At 39.7% G+C, this 21,977-nt stretch overlaps 1 protein-coding gene across 1 annotated transcript; it reads left to right on the top strand.

The window, feature by feature from the left end:
- The first annotated feature begins 3,798 nt into the window (after positions 1-3,798).
- LOC308434561 (phospholipid scramblase 1) lies at positions 3,799-21,766 on the top strand. The gene is made up of 9 exons (XM_080934870.1): positions 3,799-3,858; positions 9,026-9,051; positions 10,206-10,286; positions 13,678-13,922; positions 15,172-15,214; positions 16,853-17,077; positions 17,179-17,336; positions 19,717-19,878; positions 21,416-21,766. Exons 2-9 carry the CDS (start codon positions 9,039-9,041, stop codon positions 21,470-21,472), a joined length of 984 nt encoding a protein of 327 aa, XP_080790996.1. The 5' UTR covers positions 3,799-3,858; positions 9,026-9,038; the 3' UTR covers positions 21,473-21,766.
- Positions 21,767-21,977: the final 211 nt, after the last annotated feature.

Consider the following 21,977-nt stretch of genomic DNA (forward strand, 5'->3'; position numbering starts at 1 on the left):
TTTCCCTATGCTTGGTTACCAAGGTGAGCTTTTTCTGATTGAGGAACAGATCCTAGCACTGAACAGAAGAGAATTTGAGAAGGTATTTGAGAAGGAGAGAGCATTCTTCTTTTCTCTAACAGGAGGTCTTACTACCTTCACTAAGGTACTGGAAGTCTTAGATTCCAGCCTTGGAAATAACAGCCTTATTTCTGTTTCTTAGATGATACTGGTAGTATTGCAATCATACTTGAAAACAAGGAAATATATTTCTAGGGCAAACAACCACAGCTCAGAAACAATTACTTTCACTAGAAAAAGGGACACAAGCTTTGGCTTTAAAACTTTTAGTCTCCTGTAATTGTCTCTTTGGAGGCCCTTTGCCTCAGTCAGCTAACCTAGGTCTAGGCCTGGAATTTTCTATCCTCTGTCTTATCTAAGTCTAGAATATTTTCAGCCTCTGAGACTTACTGCTGAATAAACTTACTATTTCTAGCTCTTTTAGAACTCTGGCTGGCTGCTTCAACTGAGCTGTTCTAGCTCAAACTCCTCTCCAAGCTGACTGATTCAATCTGGCTTCTCTCAGTTTCTGACTGAATTGCTCTGCTTGGCCTTATACTAACTCTGGCAATCTATTCTAATTTTCCAGCTTCTTATCATTTCTGGCTGCATCTGTCTTCACCTGTGTCTAGATGATTCTATCTTTAACCTGGTATCTGTAAATCTCTCCCAGTAATACTTCCCCCTTTTCCTTCTCTTCACTGCCCCTTAAGAGAAGGAAAATAGTATACAATTCAAAGGAAAGATTCCAATCCTGCAAAGAGAGGGTAGTGAAGATTCTTGTTCTATTTTGTCAAATCTTTTTCTGATTCATCACTTTGCCTGTTACTCAACTAGACATCACTTTCAAACTTGGGTGGTTCCTTCTATAAACCAATTTTACCATTATTATTCCAGATTAAATGGTGTGTACTAAGGTTTTTCTAGTAAACACAATCCAGGAGTTCACAGAGTGATCAAATTATTTTGCCACATTTGGTCTCTGTTGCAAACTGAGGAGTCTCTGTCATTTCCATGCATACCTTTCTGCTGAAACTATGCATGTTTGTATGCTTGAAGCACATGACTGCCTCTCTTTGCATTTAGTTCTGTCTTCCACTCATGACTGCTTCCCACTCCTTCTTCTAAAGCTTAGTTGAACCATCTAATATAAAAAGCTATCACCACAGTTCTTTCTTTATGCAAAACTTCTTTGTGTAATCAATACGATTTTGTAGTAATAGATGCCTGGATAATTGTGATGGTTTCTATATAATATTATTATTATTATTTTAAAATGTCAACTTACTATTTTGCAAAGAGACCTGAAAAGCTTAGGATTAAATATATGACTTATTTGGAGTTATTATTATTATTTTTATAAACACCAGAAAATAGTTCTTTTAAGTAAAAAGGCCTAAGATTTATAAATAGATATGCTTAAAGAGTTGGCTACTCATTTATTTAAGAGGAGCTTTTATTTTAATTTTAGTGGAAATTCCCTAATGATGGCATTCTTTTTTTTTTTTCCTCACTAGGAAATTTCATTCTTTCACTTTCTGGGAAGGCTCCATCCTGCATTTCCAAGCTTGCTCTAAAAGTTGTGTGTCTCTTTAACCTAATTCAGACTGCAGGAGGCAAACAGAAGGGATAGGTTTTATTAGCTCATTCTGTGGCTCTTCAGACCTCTCTGTGTGGCTAAGCCCTTTCTCTTCCTTTGTGTATGGGCACTATGTTAAAGCCTCTAACAACATGGAAAGAAGTACACTAAAGGTTACACAGCCTGAAGCTTAGTATACTGTTAGGAAGCAGCTCCCAACACACACTCATGCCAACACACACACACACACACACACACACACACACACACACACACATGCACACACACATATATACAGACACCACCTCACCACCACCCCCAAACAGGAATATGCCCATTCAGTTGTGACCCATTTAATAGTTTATGCTAATAAAGTTTGGAAGATGGGAAGACACAAACATTAACTAAAACAACGTGGCCCCCTCTTATTAATAGGGAATTAGTGTTGGCGACTCAACATTTAATTCATTTGCTAAGGCTAGTTTCTCTAAGTAGAAAACTTAGGTGGGCCTGGGGTAGAAAGAGATCAGGAGGGGAAACAAACCCAAAGTGAGACACTTCCTGGCAGCTGCTGCCCAGGACCCCCTTCTCACTGATTGCCACGTGGCCAGGAGCTACTGCTAACAGCAGGGAGCCCAGGAAACAACCGAAGTGAAAGCAGTAGGAAGACTCTTACTTAGACTGGCTGAAACTTAATGTTTTCAGCTCTTCAAGGTTTTACCTATAAATAAACTTCAACTGCCTAAGTTAAAACAAACAAAAAGAATCTCAAATAACTCTAACTATACTATAGTATACAATTCAAAGGAAAGATTCCATTTATGCAAAGAGAGGGTAGTGAAGATCCTTGTTTCGGTTGGAGAGGTGGCTCAGCAGTTAAGAGCACTGGCTGCTCTTCCAGAGGCTCTAGTAAGTTCAATTCCCAGCAACCTCGTGGTGGTTCACAACCATCTGGGATCCAGTCTCCTCTTCTGGTGTGCCTGACAGCTACAGTGTACTCATATAAATAAAAGGAATAAATCTTTTTTTTTTTTAAAGGAAATCAGGAAAAGAGTAATGATAAGTATCCTGAGTTTTTAACAGCAAGCCATTTGAAGTTACACATCACGTTGAGCTATGTCAAGTGCTATGCTCTTGGACTCTGTTTATATGTGAGGTTCACTTTTCCATGTATCGTTGCTTTCTACGGAAGAATAATATTGGATGCACACAGGTATTTATGTGTGTCCAGAAATACATACACATATACAAGTAGTGAGCCCCTCCCAAAATGCTCCCCAGATTTTTTAGTTGAATATACTTAGTAATGCACCAATCACAGCCAAAGAAGAGCAAGCTCACTAATTAAAATTCATCTGTCACTCTTTCAACATCTTTTCATAGCTCCCCTCCCCAAGACTACCAAATGATTCATAAAACGCAGGCAGGAAGAAGTACCTTCCGAGTCATAGGGAAATTTCTTAGAAATGCCCACACCAGGCATACTAAATGAGAAAATTTGAAGGCATGGCCTTCCAACGCACTTTTAGCTGGGCGATTCTTTGCGGGCTGTAATTTGAGAAGCACCGTTTTTTTACTATACAAAGCAGATGCTGATTTTTCTGGAGAGCAAGCAATAGTTCAGAGCAAATCTGACTTTTGTTCCCAGTTAAGGATGGATGGTACTTTTCCACAGACTGAAGCAAAAAGAAAGTAAAGACTGCTAATAGCAAGAGGCATCAGACGGTTTATAAAAAAGCCATAAGATTTTTTAAAAGAGGAGACAAATGCTGCTAGGGCATGAGTTCAACAAACCTGAAAGTGCAGACAGGGAGGATGAAACAGGTGTGGCAATTGATGTTACCACTTAGGAACGTGTGCAAAGCAGTAGTTTTGAGGAAGCCCAATTTTTCCACAGAACCCAAATAGGTTGAGGGGTTGAGATCAGCAATGTAAAGAAAATTTCTTGAAGAGGCCACTCCCTAGGTGATGAATAGCCTTTCTTTCCAAGGCCATCAAAACCCCACTTCCTTTTGCGTTGGCCGTGGGCGGGGCGGGCAAGGTGGACTGCCCTGCCTGGCCCCTGGGCTCAGCTGGAGGATTCTAGAGTGGTGGCTGAGCTCGCGACATTCAGAGTGAGTCCCTCTGCGGGGCTTTAGGGAAAACTGGGGTACAGCTGCACCACTAGAAAGAGATTGGGACTCACGACTGCTAGGAGCCAGCTGGCCACCTTGCGGACCTCGGAGCAGAAGGCGCCTCAGGTGAGTCCCCGCGGTCTGTGCTGTCCGGGGACCGAGCTCGCGGTCTGTGCGAGCACCGGAGTCGGGTGCGGTGATGGGGCGCGGGAGTGGGTGGGAGTGGCTGAGTGGGGGGCGAGCAGGAGCAAGGACTGGGACGGTTTGCTCCGGTGGCAGAGGTTATGGTCTGATGACTGGGAGAAATGGCAACGAGACTTGGACTCGTGACCCCGGAAGTGGGGAGGGAACTCAGCCAGAAGTCCTGCTGTCCCCGCCGCTGCTCGGAATCCACTCGCGTCACTTCTTCGCTAGTTCCCCAGTTTAGCGCACTGCTTCACAGACTAAAGCAGCCCCGAAGCAGTGCAAAAGCTGGGCTCACATATAGCTCTGTGGTAGCGCTCTTTTCAAACGCGCAGAGCTCAAGTTGGATTCCCATTTCTATTGGGGGGTGCAGAGACAGAGGGGAGGGAGAGAGGGAGGGAGGGAGGAGCAGGGGAGAGAGAGAGAGAGAGAGAGAGAGAGAGAGAGAGAGAGAGAGAGAGAGAGAGAGGGAGGGAGGGAGGGAGGGAGGGAGGGAGGGAGGGAGGGAGGGAGGGAGGGAGGGAGGGAGGGAGGAAGGGAGGGAGGAAGGAGCAGGGGAGAGAGAGAGGGAGGGAGGGAGGGAGGGAGAGAGGGAGGGAGGGAGGGAGGGAGGGAGGAAGGGAGGGAGGAAGGAGCAGGGGAGAGAGAGAGGGAGGGAGGGAGGGAGGGAGGGAGAGAGAGAGAGAGAGAGAGAGAGAGAGAGAGAGAGAGAGAGAGAGAGAGAGAGAGAGAGAGATCATTCAAAGAGCCTGCTAGCTCTTTAACCCTAATCTTTGGGATTGTGGCTAGAACCCAAACTATACATAGCATTCTAGAAAACAAAAGTAAGGAATAGAACGGGTTAAAGGTCAGAGGGTTAAGACCACTAGTGGCAGGTTCAGTCTTCTGTTACATACCATGGACTCTGACAGGGTTTCTTCATGTATGTTCATCTCTTCCCTGAGATGAACATTGTTAACAGTAAAAGACTTAGAAGATTTAAGCCACTTTTAAGAAATCCCATCCCTTGGGAGGAAGAGGCAGAAATATTTCTGAGTCCGAGGCTAGCCTTGTCTATACATCAAGTTCCAGGACAGCCAGGGCTACACAAGAGAAATTCTGTCTATAGAAAAACAAAACAAACAAAAAAGGAAAACCAACCAAGACAACTATTAAAGAGTCATCTCTTTTGCATCAGTTAATATAAGCTGGATAAAGAACCAGGTGGAAAGAACTAGCTTTTAGCATATGAAATACTTGACCTAGCCCTCGTACCTACACCTCTTCCCCCTGGTTCCTGTGCGGCTCCATTTCTGTAATCTTATTCCTGGAAGTTGGGTATGGCCACATCTCCTGTTCCAATACAAACAATTACACTTTCTTCCCAAACAATTACACTTTCTTCCGGCTTAGCAGCAGTTGGAGCTCAGTAGTGGTTACTAGTGAAGCTTAATAAAAAGCACCAGGCACTTGGGGGAGGGGGGAACGAGAGGGGGGAGGAGGAGTTTCCATCTTGAGTTTTCCTAACAACAGAGCTTTCTACCTGGATTCTTAAAACAACTGTGCCGCTTTGAGTAATGAACAAACATAAAGAAATAGACTGTTTGTAAACCAGATTAGAGTCCCTGCTTCTGGACAGAGCAACGAAACGATTGACCCCCAAGAATAAACTGGAGCCCCAAGCTTTGCTGTCTCACATAACAAAGTGCCCTTTTAAAATGCGTGCTAACAAATCTCATTTGTTAGAAGGTTGGAAGCCTTTTTTTCTTTTTTTTCACTGAACCGGAGATAATGATATGAGGATATGGAAATGGGCTGTCTTAATTTATCTACTTAGTGAACTAAGAAGGAGTAAACAACAACCTAATCTCAGTGAACTCCAGGGCTTCAATTTATAAGTAAGCAAAACAAACAAAGAACCAAAAATTGAAATAAAATCATTGAGCTTCCCAGAAGGCTAGTTTGAAATCACACAGGAACCCCAGTAAGAGTAACTGGGTTTTGAGATGTATTTTTGCTCCTTTAAATTTACTTATTATTTTTGTAGACTTCTCGACAACTCTGTTTCCAGCGGGTTCTAGTTGATATAATCTAGTTTCATTCAAAGTTTGCCCATGTTTCATTCAAGGTTTAAGCTTTTTTTCTTTCTTTTTTTTTTTTTTTTTTTTTTTTTGTGATCATGAAATAGTGATGTGGATTTTGAGAGGGAAGTGTTCTGTTTCAAAGGATATTGCATTTGTAAGCAATGCCCTTCTGGTACAAGTGCCCAGTCAGGGGTTCTGTTTCCGCACATGCTCACCAGTGCCTTGAAGTGCTGTAGAAATGCCTTGAACCATTTGAGGAAATATATTTGCATATCCATCTGCCTAGGTTGGAGAATCTATCACTGAACCCAGAATGTGAAAGATGAAATGTGTTTCCTTGTAACTATTTGCTAACCCTTTCCAAAAAGCACAAAGCCTTTCTAAAATATGTAACTAAAAAGTACCTAAGAATTGTTTGACTTGTGACCCAAACACAACCAAAAGAACCTGAAAAGTATTTGATTTGTTTCTCACCGGCATGATTTTGTTGGACCACTTTTCCTATCAAGGTTTTCTTTCTTCTTTACCCACCGTGAAATCTCATTCAGCTGTTCAGGTAAATTCTGGTTCAATTGCCCCAACCAACTTATTTTCTAGGTACAGGTAATGTTACAGCACTCCAACATGTTTTTAAAAGCAATAGAAATTTCAAGATTTCAAGAGACAGGTGTGCACTGAATCATGTCTGAGTCGTGAAGACATGATGATAACCCCTCATGGTGTCTCCCTGTCCCAGAATGTTTTACAATTAGGAGAAAACTCAGAAAAGAACTGAGCAGATGGCTCAGTGGATAAAGTACATGTTGTGCAAACATGAAGGTTGGAGGTGGGAATTACCAGAATCTATGGAGAAGCCCAGCAGTTGTGGCCACTGCCTGCAAACCCAGCATACAGAAAGCAAGACCCTAACCCCAGTAAGAGTCAAGCTCAGTAGATAGACTGGCTAGAGTTAGCCAGCATCGGGTTTAGTGAAAGTCCCAGCCTCAATAAAAAAAGAAAAAGAAAAAATGAAGTGAAATTGAGGAAGATGCCAAACATACATAGACAAATGCTTGCATGCTTCATACACACTAAAAAGTAAGCATTTCTTAATTAAAAGGGTTAAGAAAAAGAAAAACTAGAAATGAAATGGGAATTTGTGGTTGTCATAACAAAAAATCCCCCAAAATTACATAATTGTATTTATATATACTTTCATTAAAATGTAAAGGTGCCATATTTTTCTATAAATGTATCACATAATATAGTTACAAGTAAGAAAATAGTAATCAGGGTATTTCTTGAATTTTCTCATTTGTTCTGGGTAATTCCATATCATTGGTGTGGTTTATGTATATATTTATTAAAAACTTTCCCTTTGTCTGGGTACATCATAAATATCATTTTCTTTTTTCATAAAAACCTCCTGAAATTAAAAAAAAAAAAAACAAGAGCAGAAAAAATAATGAGTGAGATGCTTCCACTGGGAACATAATTCCAAGTTATTTTTAAAGGTGGGTGACATTTGCCCTGACAAGGCTCCACTAAGGCAGAGGATCATTCTACAGCTAAGGAGAGCAGTCTGGGTAGGCAGCCCTGTGATAAATGCCTTCATTCATTGCACATATGGGTCTCTATTTTAAGAGGCACATGCACAGGCTCAGTGGCAGCCTGTTTTGCTCTAGATCCTACACACAGCATTTGAAGGCATGGGATGTTGTAAACCCTGCATGGGAAGGAGATCCCACATCTTATTCTGCAGCCATTTTTCCTAACGCGTGCTTCTCCTCGAGGACATAATGAAAGCCTCATAATTATGGAATAGAGTAATAAGAAAACATAAATGAGAGAAAAATGAGCACAGTTTGGGGGTTTCCCTGCAAGCAGGAACTGCTCTTTAGCCCCAAGACAAACAAACCCAGTGTCTTCTCGGTGACATTATGCAAATAGAATTTTATTGTGCCATCACTTTCTTGAGATCCACCTGACTCGACTTAAGAATTCCCTTCTTTCCACATCCTAAGAAGAAATATTTGTAAATAAAGATTTCCATAGTGAAGTTGGCTAGATAGACTAGCAGGGACTGGCAAGCTCTAGGCTCAGTAGGAGACTGACCTCAATACATAAGGTAAAATATAATGGGGGCAGATACCAGGGTCAACTTGAGTTCTCTGATCTCTAGCTATTGTCTACATGTGCAAACATACAGTATCCACATCCAAACATATGTATACAATTTTCTTTTCACTGTGTGGGGTATGCTTGCATGTGTACATGTATGTTTACATGTAGGCATTATGTGTTTGCATGTATACCACTGTGAAAAGAAAAAATGTTTTAATTAAAGTATTTTCATAGCTTGAACTGTTGAGCTGGTTGATCTTGCACATCAGATGAGTTGGGGAGAGGGATCTGGGATCTGCTCTTATTTTATAATTGGAATTCAGTAACTATGAAAGGATTCTTTTTCCTGAGTTCTGGGCTTTGTTCACCAAATGCAAGAAATATCAAGTTGTTTGACTGGATGCAATATGAAAAATAACAGGAAACTCCAATCCCTTAAAGTTCTTGTTTAGGTAAGGCCATAGACCTCTGTAAACTAAGTGTATTAAACAGTGACATAAGAAATAAGGAACATGGAGGTGGAGAGATGGCTCAGTGCTTAAGAGTACTTGAGGACCTTGCAGAGGACCAAACTCTGGGTCCTAGCACCTATACAATATGTTGTCTTCCAGCCATTTGTAACTTCAGTTCCAGAGCATCTAGAGCCCTCTACTGGCCTCCTCATGCAGCAGGTCCATACTGCATGTACATATATACAAACACTTAAGTAAAGCCACTCAAACACATACAACAAAAATAACTGATTCTTAAAAATAGAAATGGTGCAGATAAAAACTTGAAGTCATTTAACCCAAACTTTGGCATAGGTAGATCAGCCTAGACTAGAAGAAATCAGCAGGATGAACTAGCCCTGTGCCTGAATAGTTTGTGAATACACTGGAACCGTCATATCTCGTCTATCAATTTGTAGACAATGAACTAACATCAGATATTCTTTTTTTCAGAACGGTTCAAATCATGGAAAAGCAGGGTAAGTAGTTGATGACAAATACTTACTTTTCTTCTTTGTAATATCATCTACTAAGGCCTCACCTCATTTACTAATGCTTCCTTCAGTTCCTGAGATGGATTTTCTGATTCACTGATATGCCACTGTCGTCAGGGTCTTAGAGAGCCCAGACAAGAGTGTCCATGGTACCATTTAGTTAGTAACAAGAAAGCCACAGAGAAAGAGAGAGATGCCAGGTTTACAGATAAGTGCATTGTGCTCAGAATACTATATTGTATCCAGAGAACTTTTCTGGGCCTTTGGGTACCTTTTATATGATTATTCTAGTCATGCTAATTAAAGAATGACGTTTTCAGAATCTGTTAATTCTGAAAAATGTTCAGATGTTTACATTGATGATGTGTTTTATAGCATACACATCCTTTCAGATTTAAGAATATTGATATAATGTTCTTAGTCTTTATTCCCTCTCAGGAAAGTTCTAAAATAACATTCATCAAGTCTATAGCAAAAGATTTTGCCTTATAAGGTTCTGAGAAGATAAGCATTACGTATCTCTGGAAATAATATGAGTCAAATTATTTTCTGTGAAATGTTTTTTTCTTTTTCTTTCATCTTTGTTGAGATGATAAAAATACTCACATCTCACATAATCTACATATCTACAACCTTCAGGCCAGACCACTATTTTCTTAATGACTTTTGTAACAACCTAAATTTTCATTAAACAAAATTTCATCAATGAAATTCTGTGTAGACTTGAGCTATTTTACATGCTAGTAATTTATTCAGCTTAAAGAAATTTATTTGACCACTGTGGCAAAATTACTTTTCTGCTCATTATGTTCATGTAGTTATCTGTACATATTATAGATAAAGAATAAAACAAAATATCTTCGACTTATAGGTTTTAATAGGCCAATGATTTTCCTAAGCTATATTTGCTAAATTTCAAAAGCGTAAAATTCATACAATTCTTTCAGCTGTATGAAGCAGTTTTCACAGCATGTTTAGAACAAAAGTCTCCGTCATGTTAGCTCTTCTGCATGCAGATGTGCTGAGACAACACTGCCTGGCTCAGTTCAGCAGCACACATTTTCTTGGTACAGTGCCTTCCTCTTCCTGAAACACATCTCATTTAAGCTGACATGCATGTATCTCTTCCTGAATTGCAGGCAATCAAAGTGAGACTCCCCACCCAGGAGCATATTTGCCAGCTGGGTATACCCCCCAGTATCCACCAGCAACTCTCCAAGGTAAAATACTTGTTGTGGGAGAAAAACACTAGCCAACTGACTATTGGAAGGGAGAGAAAGGAAGAGGGTAGAGTCGCATGTCTTTATTTTAGTAATTCCTTTTTATGAAATTGTATTGAAAGAATATTGGCAACTTCACTCTTTTTGATTTTCTTTTGTTCTGTTTTCCACAGAGTATTTTTAAATGTATTTGTTTTTAGTTTAGATGCATTGGTATCTTGCTTGCATGTCTGTGTGCCAATACCAGACCTTAGAGTTACAGACAGCCGTGAGCTGCCATGTGGGTACTGAAAATTGAACCCGGGTCCCCTGGAAGAGCAGTCGGTGCTCTTAACCACTGAGCCATCTCTCCAGCCCCCATAGAAATATTTTTTATAGAAAGCAGAAGAGGTTGTAAAGAACTGTAAAACCAAAAGTATGTTCATATCGAGCAACAATATTTCACTAAAAACAAACAACCAAGAGTTGATTTTGTCAGCTGCTCATCTGTTGGGAAGACTGAGGTCATCATGTCTTGAGAATTTGAAAAGTTTTTCATGGGTGTTTGGAGTCATAGAGGACTGGGAATTAATGGTGAAGTAACAGATAAAGGAAAAGTCTGCTTAGCACTTGAAGTAACCTAGGGTTCTTATTCTACTTTGTGGCATATGTGATAGACAGCTTTTTATTCTTGGTCAAGCCTAGATATGAGATTCTGTAAGCCCAGGGCATAGTAAGCTCAAGCAAGATGGTGGTAAGTTCAAGGCCAGGCAAATATTTAGCAAAAGCCTGACTCATAAGAAGCACAAATAAGGCTTAGATAAAGTAAATTTGTCGAATGCTTTCCGTGCATGTGTGAGAACATAAATTCCATCCTCACTACTCAAAAAAGGAAAAAACCGAAAACAAAAACAAAAACCAAAAACCTTTATGTGGTAATTATGATGATGATTCTTGGGTTTGTGTGTATGTGTGTGTGTGTGTTGTGTGTGTGTGTGTGTGGCGCAGAAAAATGTAATCATATTGTTATATACTAAGGATACAAATATTGTCTTATTTTGAAACAATGCATAAAATAATAGAAAAAAAATTTTTTTTCATTTGGCAAATGCAATTGTCAGCATTACCTGACCGTTGCAAATGACTGTGTAGGTGGTTTGCCCAGATCTCCCAGAAGCAGGCTAATCACATCTTCAGAAAACAACCTGGGGATTAGCACCAAGGTTTTCTGATTGGGTGGAAGTGTGGTATGCACTCTGCTCTGTTTGCTGAGCAAAGAGATCATCTTACACACTGCTCTGTGTGTGGATCCTAGCTCTTATCCAGGTATTTATAATAAAAGAGTATGTTGTGGCTAAGCCCCAAGACTCTACCTTGTAGTTGTTAGCTACCTTCACTTCATAGTAACTCACATGTATCAGGGCAAGCTCACTGGCAGACCTGTGAGCTCAGGGACATTTGCTTCCACTATGAAGACAAGGCTTGAAAACCTCTGCTCTGAGTTCCTAAGAAACTGGTGTTGGGTCAGTTCCCACTGAGTTAAAAAAAAAAAAGTAAGGCAGGGCATTAGAGAATGTTCCCCTCCACCTCACAGCCAACGTGAAGTAGATATACTGGTCCCCCTCTCTTGTCATGGAGAGGGTTTTGACATTCCATTTCACTCTACCTGAAACACCTCTCATCAAACCTTCACATTGAGCACTTGATTTCTCAGGCATTAGGTGTCAGCATGAAGTAATCCTCATGAAGTAGTCTTTGCCGCCATCTTGCTCATACATTTTCTCCTTCATATGAGTGTAAATTTGTTTGTTAGACTGTAGCACTCTTGAGTCAATTCTCCTGCTTCTACCCCTGAATTCTATATGATAGCCTTCTTATATGTATCCTTAATAACCTTTTGCCATGACAGAAATTACGAAGGCAATTAAAGAGTTGTCTGAGCTATAGTGATTTTTTCCTAAATCTTGTTGAGGCTAAGAGACATGAATTTTTGTCAGAAGTCTTCTATTTATCAATTGTGGGTTCTATGTATTAGCCTTTGCATGTCTTAATGTGAAATCATTGCTGCACATAGCACAATATCAATAAATTGAATATGTATTTTATCTCTGTGTAGTAACTACTTTGTTGATACAGTGAGGGAAGCTCACTGGAATCATTTCTTCATAGAGAATATGAAACACACAGGTATTAATTCTCTCCTTTTTTCTAGCTGTTAATTGATTAAGAGTTTCCATGGGGCTGGAGAGTTGACTTAGTGGTTAAGAGTCCTTGCTGCCCTTTCAGAGGCCTGGGGTTTGACTCACAGCATCCTCACTGTGGCTCATAATGGTCGGTAAGGCCAACTCAGGGGATCTGATAATATACCTTTCATTTGGGAACCCCAAACTATGGGGCAGGTAGTAGGAACTCACCACCAGGGCTTATTTAATTATTTTAATAGTACAAAATGATAATGAAAAAATAATTTGTCTTATAATTTTTTAACATTCCTTAATCAACTGTTTTTCTAGAGCGTCTTTGGAGCTAAATTGTAAAATTTAAATCTGTAACCTTCAGAAAATAGAGATGATATCTGGTTTTTTTATTAAGATTTATTTATTTATTATATAAGTACATTGTAGCTGTCTTCAGACACTCTAGAAGAGGGCATCAGATCTCATTACAGATGGTTGTGAGTCACCATGTGGTTGCTGGCATTTGAACTCAGGACCTCTGGAAGAAGAGTCAGTGCTTTTACCCACTGAGCTATCTCTCCAGCCCTATTCCTATTATTTTTTTTTTAATGGTCAAAACTGCCAAGAAATATATTGGATTAAAACTCTTGGCAAACAGGTATCTGCAATGTACTAGAAAGAATAATTTCTTTTTATTTATACACCAGGATTTCTCAGCAGTGTGGTGATAAGATTTACGTTAAACATTTCTTTCCTGGAACCTATTGTCCTTGCTGGGTATTGTATAATTATACCTCTTCAACCCAAGGGACCACAGCACCAGCCTTTCCCTCAGCTCCAGCAGATAAACAACAGTCTATATATTCCCAGGACTCCCTCAGGAAGACAAAAAAAAAAAAAAAAAAAAAAAAACCAAAAACTCTTTCCCGGGTCTTTCTGAAATTCTAGAATTGTGCTTTTTACTCTTGAAAACCTTGTTTGGAGCCTTCCTCTTGAGTATTCTATCATCCGAAGTCAGGATGTTTATGTCTCGCCACTGGAAAGAACTTCTTTTCATCCCAGTCTCAATGATTAGAACCCATTTTCTGGTCTATAAGAAGTTACAGCATCATATACATCTTGGATCTGTAGGATTTTTGAGACTAGAACTCAACTTGTAGAGAATTGGGAGACTTCTAATGAACTGAATTTTTTTTTTGTGCAATTATGATTTATTTCACTTATTTTTATCCCAGGACCATCAGAACATGCTGCGTACCCCATGCCCCAGGCCGGCTACCAGGGGCCTCAAGGACCCTATCCAGGGCCCCAGCCCGGCTACCCAGTCCCACCTGGAAGTTATGCAGGTGGTGGCCCAGGTGGTTTTCCTGTCCAAAATCAGCCAGTGTATAATCATCCAGGTGGGCCTGGAGGGACTCCATGGATGCCAGCCCCACCTGCTCCACTGAACTGTCCACCCGGCCTGGAGTACTTAACTCAGGCAAGTGTTAATGCAAGATGTACTGCTGAAAAGAAAAAAAAAAAAAAAAAAAAAAAAAAGCAAAACAACAACAATAAAACCAAAAACAAAAAACAAGTACACATTTCAAGTTTTTAGGGTGGAGTGTCAAAGCAAACAACAACAACAACAAAAAAAAAAGTCACAAAAATGTGAAATAAAATAACATTTTCTACTAGCAAATACTTCTAAGTCTTCTAGGTCAGGTTCCCCTTTTAAGAAAAAATACTGATGTGAAAAGTAATTATGTTTTCTGTCATTTTGAGTTTACCTAGGCACTAAGTTATTAGTCCTATTTTCAATTCAGGCTCCTAATCAGTTCATGTCTCACCTCACTTAGTCATTAAAGAAAATCCTCTGAAATACAGGTGTTATAATTATTTTGTTCCTTGGAAGAAAAAAAATGCTGTACAAAAAAATAATACATATTTTTTTACAATAGTGAACATAGTTTTCTAATCTGGACTTTGGACTAAACTCGGTTCTTTTTCATATTGACCCCAATTCATGCCCTCAAAATATATTTTCTATTTTTAGCATCAATAAAGCTCATATTTATGCTTGTTGCTTGTGTCCTTTGAAGGATGAGATTTTCAAAAATCCCACAAAGAAAAAAAGCCAAGAATATGCTGCACTACATGGCAGTGAGTTACAGCAGTGTGGCTCTAACATTTGTTTGACGAAGGACATTAGGGAAACTAGAAGCAATAAGTGTATTCAGTCAATGATGGTATAAACAAATAGCCCGTGATGGCCATCCGGTTGTCAATCAATCGAGCATCCTTGTGGATGCTCTGTGCAAAATTAATTTTCCATGGGGTACTCAAAAGTGTAGGGCGGAGAAAGTTTTAGCAATTCTTTGATCGTGAAATAACTTCAAAATAGATTTTGACAAAATTAGCACCCTTAATATACCAGAAAAGGTATACACTTACTCCTGTATTCCAAGTGATATCAGCCCCTCGGGATTTATTTCAATCTTGCAGCAGAAAAGCTTTAATAAATCAACGGAAGTATTGTATTCCCTGAGAAACCTTGCTTTTAGGGAGAATGTTGTTGTTTCATACACACATGAATTTGCTACAAATCAGTCTTTTTGGACCAAATTGTTATTGTCCCAAATGTTTTGCGATTTTTTAAAAAAAATATTATTTCTTAAATGAAAAAACAAATCAAATATGACACGAATTGGTGAATGATTTCAAGCACTTGTTCTCTTCTTGTCTAACAGATTGATCAGATTCTGGTTCATCAACAAATTGAACTTCTGGAAGGTGTGTATCTGTAGTGTGGATGAGATTTGTAGAAATAGAAGCAGTTCTGTCAACTGTCTTCCCAGTCTTCTGTGGAAGGGTCAGCCAGGAGTCACAGATGTCTCTACTGCTGTGGTTCTCCACCTTCCTAATGCTCAGTCCTTTAATATAGCTCCTCTTACACTTACAGGCTTTAAGATACTGTAGCATCACATATAAATCATGAAATCAACATAATTCTAAAGTACGCTATTTTTCAACACTTAGTTCTTTTTTAAGACAGGATGTCTTTAATTGTCTTATTTTACCATATTGACTTTTTATTTACTTTTGTTATAGTATGTGCAGCACAAAGATAGTGAAATTATTCAGGTTCTTACATTTCGAATGTACATCAGTTCATATGGAGTTTCTTATATTCAAATCTCAATATGCAAGAAAGATATGCACATAAAATTGTTTCGGTGGTCTCAAATTTTATTTATTAATTTATTAGGAATCCCAAGGAAAATTAGAGACTGTAAAAATATTTTCAATTTTCATGAATAAGGTAAAAAATGTCTGAGGTTAAGGTAATAGAACAACAACAGTTTGGATAATAATTGTCCTGCAAAAATCAATTGAGTGACAGTCAAGTGTTGAAAGAAAGGAAGTTCTGGTGAAAGCAGAGCTAAGAGTGTCTCAGCCACCACCCCCAGCCCACAAAGGCACTTCACTGCCTTCATTATGACAAAGGACATCTGCCGGTGACAGGAAGGCCTTGCATACACACGGCAAGGGGTACTTTGAGCTTCTGCAAATTTTAAATAATTCCTCATGGTTTTGGACAGTCTTCTGATGGACCATAACTCTAGTATGAGAAAGCTATGGACGAGGAAGGACTTTTATTCTGTCTCCCTGGCTGAACGAAAAGAGAGAAACCTCCATGTGGAAGTCAGCCTAGCCAGACCTGTCTTTCGAAACTCTCTGGGTGAGATGACTGAGCACCACACTGTCGGCCCATGATGTCATGGCCCCTGTAGGCTGTCGTCTGAGGATATGGCTGCTAAGAGCCTCTTGTCTAAAACCTCTCTTCCACTTTGAATTATGTAATTTGGAGAGATAATTAGATGATAAACATGGATTCCTGGGCCCAAGGCCCTGTTCAGATTCACTTTCAGTTTTTACTCTTTTTTTTTTTTCCACATCTATACTTTTATAGCAAGCACAACCATTTCTTTTGCTCAACTGGTGAAGAAGGGGTGTGTGTGTGTGTGTGTACTTATATGTGCACATGTATACATCAAAATCTCAAAGCATTGATTCAACTGACAGAATATAAACTTAACAATCACTCAGCCCCAAAGCAAGCCTCTGCCAGATGACTGGCCATACTCCTTCCCCTTTAGCGTGTATCACCCCAGACACTGAAGCCCCCTTGAGACAGAGTCCATGGAGGTGACAATGCAGCTTGCTGTCTTTCGAGATCTCTCATAAGGACTTCATTCCTCCTTACCTGAATATTGTTCCCCCTTCCCACTGCCATTTCCTGTGTCTAGATCATCTCTGCACTGCCTTTTAGGCTCAGGCACCCCTCCCACCCCCCAATACCTTAGGAGTGAGTCACTATTCCTCACAATGTGGGGAAGGTAATTTTTGTTTTTTTCTGTATGTTTTCAGTCTTAACAGGCTTTGAAACAAATAATAAATATGAGATTAAGAACAGCCTGGGGCAGAGAGTTTACTTTGCAGTGGAAGATACTGACTGCTGTACTCGAAACTGCTGTGGAACGTCTAGACCCTTCACCTTGAGGATCCTGGACAATCATGGCCAAGAAGTCATGACTCTGGAGAGACCCCTGAGATGCAGTAGCTGCTGCTTCCCCTGCTGCCTCCAGGAGGTCAGTGCGAGGTTCCCATGGCAGCAAGGGTCTTCAGGGATGGACTGAACCTGGACAGTATGGCTATGCTTACATTAAGTGTGCACTCTCTGCTTTTGTAGATAGAAATCCAGGCTCCTCCTGGGGTACCAGTAGGTTATGTGACTCAGAACTGGCACCCATGTCTGCCTAAGTTCACCCTTCAGAATGAGAAGAAGCAGGATGTCCTAAAGGTTGTTGGTCCATGTGTTGTGTGTAGCTGCTGTTCAGACATTGACTTTGAGGTAAGAAGTGTCAGAGCGTCTACAGGGCATGTTTTCATGACATGAAAAGAATATATCTCTATAGGTTGTTATTATTGCATTACTTAAATAGTGTGAATGGATATGTGTTCATCAGATTAGTGATTACTCTGATTCAAGGTCAGTGTAGGTAAAAAGCCGAGGTCTGTAATGGGGAAAAAGGAGAAGGTAAAAAAAAAAAATTAAATATTAGCTCTTAGAACCTTTGTATGTCTGAGTGAGGAGACAGCTCAGTTGACAAGGTCCTCACTACACAGTTGTACTGCATTTGGACCCCCAGCTTCCAGGAAAAAGCATGACATAGAAGGAAATGCACATCTGTCTTCCAGTCCTGGGGAAGAGGGGACAAAAGGCTGCCTGGGGCTTCTGCATCAGCAAGTGAGAGACCCGGTCTCAAAATTAAGGCTTCAGCAGTAAACCGCTCTGTCTAAAGACTTCCATTCCACACTAAGGCATGCTGATATGTTCCTCCATAAACACCTACACACATATGAAACACATACACACAGACTCACTTCTGTATGTTTGTACTTTGTATTGGGCAGTTTTAAAAGATGAGACCAGGCCACTGAAGTGGGCCTCCTTAGCTCTTTCTTCTTGATTCCTTTGTTCTGCATTACAAGCTCCAGCTATGCGGAGGAAAGCTTGTACTCGTGGTTTCTAGAGTTTTGACTAAAACCCCAGTGTATACTCTCCCTAGAAGAGGTGGAACAGAGATATTTATTTATATGACAACTTTTAATGTGGATGCTGAGAATCCAGATGAAGATTATTATACTTTTATTAGTGACAGCTTCAATATGACTGGTATGAAGAGTCTCATCCTTTCAAGGATTTACTTTTCGCTGCCTCCATTACCTGTAGTAAACAATGGCTTGAAAATATATAATAGAAGGTCCAGACATAATATTTTATGGGATGTAAATTACATCCCATTTCCAGTAGTGAGAGCTAACCTCGGGCTGAACGGGTTCATCCTGCCTGGGTGTGAGTCATCTTCCTGTACACCCTCCACAAAATCCATCTCAGAGCCCGGTTACCTGGGGTCAGTCACGGAAGTGTGACCCTGTTCTGTCTCACTTCAGTGATCAAGCAGCCTTTATGCCATCGCCAAAACAGTCACGTGACCTGGGCAACCTTCATCTCAGTTCATCTCAGGACCTGGCACTGTTCAACTCACTTCACCAAGGGAAAGATAAATAGAGACTAAGCTCTTCTGAGCAAGACACCCATTTCTGTAACTTTCCGCATAGAGAATTACCATATTTTTCTATCAATGTCTCTTCAAAGGCATTTTAGTTTTCTTGGTTTATAAAATAAGCACCACACCAGGAGTGTAAGAATGGTGAAGCATGGCACTTGGCTTAGTACTGTCTGCACCTCCTGTCCTCTGTGAGTCATGGCTCACGTGGCCTTTGATGACTGACTATAAAAGCTTAAATGACAACTATTGCACATAAAACGTTCAAATATTACAGAAGAAAATTTGCTTTAAAGAAGCTTATCATAACATCATATCCAAGGCAACTTTAATGGTTCATGACTTCAAACAGATAGCACAGTGTTTACATATGGACATTAGGTCAGCTGAGTTTCTAGGCACTGATGAAGCACATGTAGATGGCTCTAACAAAGACCATGCTGTGACCTCCCATCTATGCAAGAAAAGTGTGTCCTAGGACAGTGACCACAGCATCTTGTGTGATACTACCCACTGGATATACGTGCAGGCCAAGCCAATTGGCCATGATGAATACTCAAGTTCTCTGTCATACTCTATCATAAAATTAGACACCCAAAAACCTAATCCTAAAGGAACAGAAAGTGTACTCTGACTACCCTGTGTGTGGAATGCAAGGACTTCTCTATGAGCAGTAACCTGTCATATTTTGTTCTGAAATCGGAATCTTTTCACATTGGCAGTCCTGACTTTGCATGCTTTTTTTTTTTTTTTTTTTTTTTTTTTAATATCCTACTAGTTTTCCATCCCTACTCTATCTCTGCCTTAACAGCCTCCCATAGAGCTTCTTGCAATAGGTGGCCATGAGCCTCTGCTAAGATTCTTGAAGGAGTATTTGAATCATTGCTTTTGTCATTTTCCCAATGGTTCAGGACAATGTATCAGTAAAACATTTAAATTTTTCTATTGAATTTGTATTGCATTGAGAATAAGAATTTATATTATCTGTCTCAGCGGGTACCCGAGATCTTTAGTTTTGTTTGCCCACAATGAATAGTTCAATTTGTTGATGAACTTTATATGGTTTAAGGCAAATATTTCTTTTCTTGAATTGTAACTTTGCAAGTTATATTTGCATACATAAATTTTGAAAATGTTTATGTCTTTATTTTTGCTACACAGCTCAAATCTCTAGACGAAGAGTCTGTAGTTGGCAAAATTTCCAAGCAGTGGTCTGGTTTTGTGAGAGAGGCCTTCACGGATGCAGATAACTTCGGGATCCAGTTCCCTCTAGACCTGGATGTAAAGATGAAAGCTGTGATGCTTGGGGCGTGTTTCCTCATAGTGAGTCTGTCCCTGCTGATTTTCCTTAGCAGTGGCTTTCTAGAGTCATTCTGAAATCATTCACCAAATTTTATGTTTCAAGATGCCCTATGAAATGAGTAGCTGTTAATATCAGCACTTACCATTCAACCAGCTCTGAAATTCCACTATGCAGGATACTCTGGACATAGACTAGTATACTTGATTGGAGAGACTATGTATACCCACAAGCCAAAAAAGGTCTTGGGGCTTGGAGTGATTCTAAGACAGGAAATTGTTGTTTTGAGGGAAGTTGGCAGCTTTTTTTGGTCACAGACAAGGTCATTAGGACTTTAGTTACCTTACTCATTTAAAATTAGGCAGAACAGTTGGAAATCCAAGTTTACATAGATAAACCTTAGTGAGTCTGATAATTGGGTTGAAAGGAAGTGGCACTATGATTGTTCAAACCAAATGATAAGCAAATGGGATAAAAAAGAAAAAGAGAAAAAGAAAAAGAGATAAAAGCAATTAAAGGTATAAGATTTAAAAGATAGTAGTAAGCCTGTTGAAGAGAATTGCTGACCCAGAGCCTGGGAGTTTCCTGAAGGCATACATTTTTTTGCAACCTACTTTTAATAAGGGTTCAACCTTTCCTCTAGCCCACCACCCAAGCTGTGATAGTGGAAGAGAAAAGTTATTAGGATTTGGGGGAAGTGGACTCATTCAGCAATAGTTCTTTGGGGGCAAGCTCAATCTTTTTTGGCAGCAGCTCCTTCTCATATCAAACACCAAATACAACTCAGCAACTACAGATCAGTCCTTCAGGCAGGCAGACACCAGGCATGAACCAGCAGCTATAGTTCAATCCTAAAGAAACTGCCTAAGTGAGGCGGCAGAAAAATCACGAGCAGTTCTTGGGCAAGTTTCTCACAATAGTGGCATTAACACAAGTCTAGCTCAACAAGGCTATGTAAGGCAAACTAATACAAGCCAGAAGAATATCAAGACAGAACAAACCAAACCAATGCTCAGTGTCCGTTTTCCACCGTCTATGGAGTCAGACACATACCCCTTCCTGAAGGGCCCTTTCAAGTGTTTGCTCTATCAGAACATCCTTTCACCTGTGTCTGTTCCAGCAAAGCAATTCTTTCACCCATGTGCCCCAGCAAAACATTACTTGACGTTGTGACTTTCAAAACAAACCAGAAGTCAGCTCCCTGTCAGGGTTTCCAACTAAGGCTCTACCAGCCGCGAGTCAAAAGCTGAAATCTGTAACTCGTAATTAGAAATATTCAATTACTAGAAAGGGCTCGCAAAAGTCCAGGAAGCAAGAGTTCAAGGGGTTATGGAAAAGTGGTACCCAGAGAGTTTGTCAGTGGTTCATCAGGCTGGTTCAGAACAGGGGAGAGGGAGAAGGGTTTAGTTGATTGCCCTTAAAATTTGAAGAGAAAAGCAGAGCTTACATAGCTATAGTTTCTCATTATTCTTATGGTGCCTGGTATTTATAACTTCCCTTTGTATATGGGATTTCTTCTAATTTGTTGTCGAAAACTCTTTTTTTTTCTTTTTTATTCAGGATTTCATGTTTTTTGAAAGAACTGGAAACGAGGAACAAAGATCAGGAGTATGGTAGTAGTTCCCTGAGATTCCCCAAGAGATGGAAAGACTTTGTACTGATAAACACTGAAGGAATCAAAAGGAACACACCATGGCTTCTTTTCCTTTACTGAGATAACTTTATAACAATTAACCTGTGATGGCTGTAGGCCCTGTTGTACAATTGTGCTCTTAAATTAGAGTTTGTTTTCTATAACTCTGTCATGTATTTGTTTTTGTACATTCTTAAGGGTTTCCCTGTGGAATTGTGAAAAGAATATGTGAATTTATGCACCTACAAGTGACCTTGTCTGTGAAAAAAATGATTTGACTTAGTCTTTCATTTTCTATTTTTATGGAAACTTACATATTATTGTAATTTAATATAAAGCTACATATTAAATGTAACTATAAATTATACAAAAGAGTTGATGTTATTTTACAAATACTACCGATTTAAAACCTTTTTAAAAAGTTCCTGTTTCATTTAACTTAGGGTTAACTATTACTCAGTATAGTCATTAATAAGTAATGGTAAATGT

Source organism: Micromys minutus (assembly GCF_963924665.1).
Source record: "Micromys minutus genome assembly, chromosome: 21".
Taxonomy (NCBI): Eukaryota; Metazoa; Chordata; class Mammalia; order Rodentia; family Muridae; genus Micromys; species Micromys minutus.